General features: G+C 39.4%; 1 protein-coding gene across 1 annotated transcript; it reads right to left on the bottom strand.

The window, feature by feature from the left end:
• Positions 1-14: 14 nt before the first annotated feature.
• Positions 15-982, bottom strand: PCYB_006890 (hypothetical protein; the record flags this gene model as incomplete). Its single annotated transcript, XM_004228110.1, has 2 exons — positions 15-313; positions 361-982. Coding segments are annotated over 2 exons (921 nt in total), but the record flags the coding sequence as incomplete, so codon positions are not given.
• Between the last annotated feature and the right edge of the window lie 336 nt (positions 983-1,318).

The following is a 1,318-nucleotide window of genomic DNA, read 5'->3' as shown; positions in this document are numbered from 1 at the left end:
GTAGGTGTATACCCGTTTGCGTAATAGTGTATACCGTTGGAAGTTAACGGAGAGAACACTACGTACTTGTCCAAGATTCTTAAAAGCTTGCCGGTGAGTCCCCGGCTGTGGAAAGAACTATTGGCTCTAAAGCTCTTGTTTTTGGATAAAGGCACAACAAATTCAAATTCGAAACTGTCTAATTTCTTTAGAAAACGACCTATGGATGATCCTCTTTTCATTTCCTTTACCATGGGAAACCTTTCTAAGTCTTTAACATATTTGGTGTCTAATATTTCTTTGCCTAGGTTTTCGTAATCACCTCTTTTTAAAGCTTCTAGTCTTGCCTTAATTAATTTTTCATTTTTTCTGCAATGGTACCTAGTTCGTAATATTTATCACGAAGGTTTATTGATTTCCTTCTTTCGTAGTAACTTATCTCTTCTTCAAATTTTTTTTCTAAATATTTATCTAGTTGGAGCGAATCCAAAGTTGTTGTGGAGCTATGGTTGGTTCTCTCGATGCCTAGAGACTCTGTGGAAGTGTCATAATCGCTTCGTGAGCTTAGCGACTCCGTGGAACCGTCAGTTTTTCTTGAAAAATATAGTGAGTCGGTAGACTCGTACTTAATACGTACCATATTTGCTTTCTTCTTAGGTTTGCCTTGGCGTTTGGATGCTCTGGCTCCTTTTTCCGATTTGCTACTTCGCGGTAACTCATCTCGCAAATTTCCATTACGTAATGTAGATTCCACGTTTTTTTTGCGTTTCCCCTCTTGTTTCAACTCGTTTAATCGATACTTAATCGTTTCGTCATCATCGTGGAGTACGTTGACTAGCCTTTCTCGTAGCACAGCATCTTGTGCGTGTCTCTCTACTGCGGTGCCTCCCTTTAAAAGTCTTCCCCTGAGTTCACCCAATGAGTTATTCAAGTTACTCGTGCTGGATGAGTTTCTAAAGGAGGAGGGCTGCGGGGGGAAGGGGATGAAAAAAATATTTTGCATTTTGTGAATGGGCATGAATACAGCGCGTTTATTTGCAAAGTGTCATGAGAAAATACGATTCTTATGCAGGAAGAGAAAAACGAAAGTTTATCATTTGATTATATAGTACGGCTTAGGTGCCGTTTTGCTGAGCGCCTTTGTCAGTTGGCCTACCTGGAAGGGATACTTCCAAGAGCACAAAATGAGGAAGAATGTAAAAACCTTCGTGGAAAGGATAAGAAGATTATTAGTTTTTCTTGCATGTTCAGGGTTTAGGTTTAGGGTTCAGGCTTAAGGGTTCAGGTTTCAGTGTTTTGGGTTTATTGGTTTTAGGTTTAGGGTAAATATATAAGTAAT

The sequence above is a fragment of the Plasmodium cynomolgi genome (assembly GCF_000321355.1).
Source record: "Plasmodium cynomolgi strain B DNA, scaffold: 1120, whole genome shotgun sequence".
Lineage (NCBI taxonomy): Eukaryota > Apicomplexa > Aconoidasida > Haemosporida > Plasmodiidae > Plasmodium > Plasmodium cynomolgi.
This window is presented reverse-complemented; position numbering and strand designations above follow the sequence as displayed.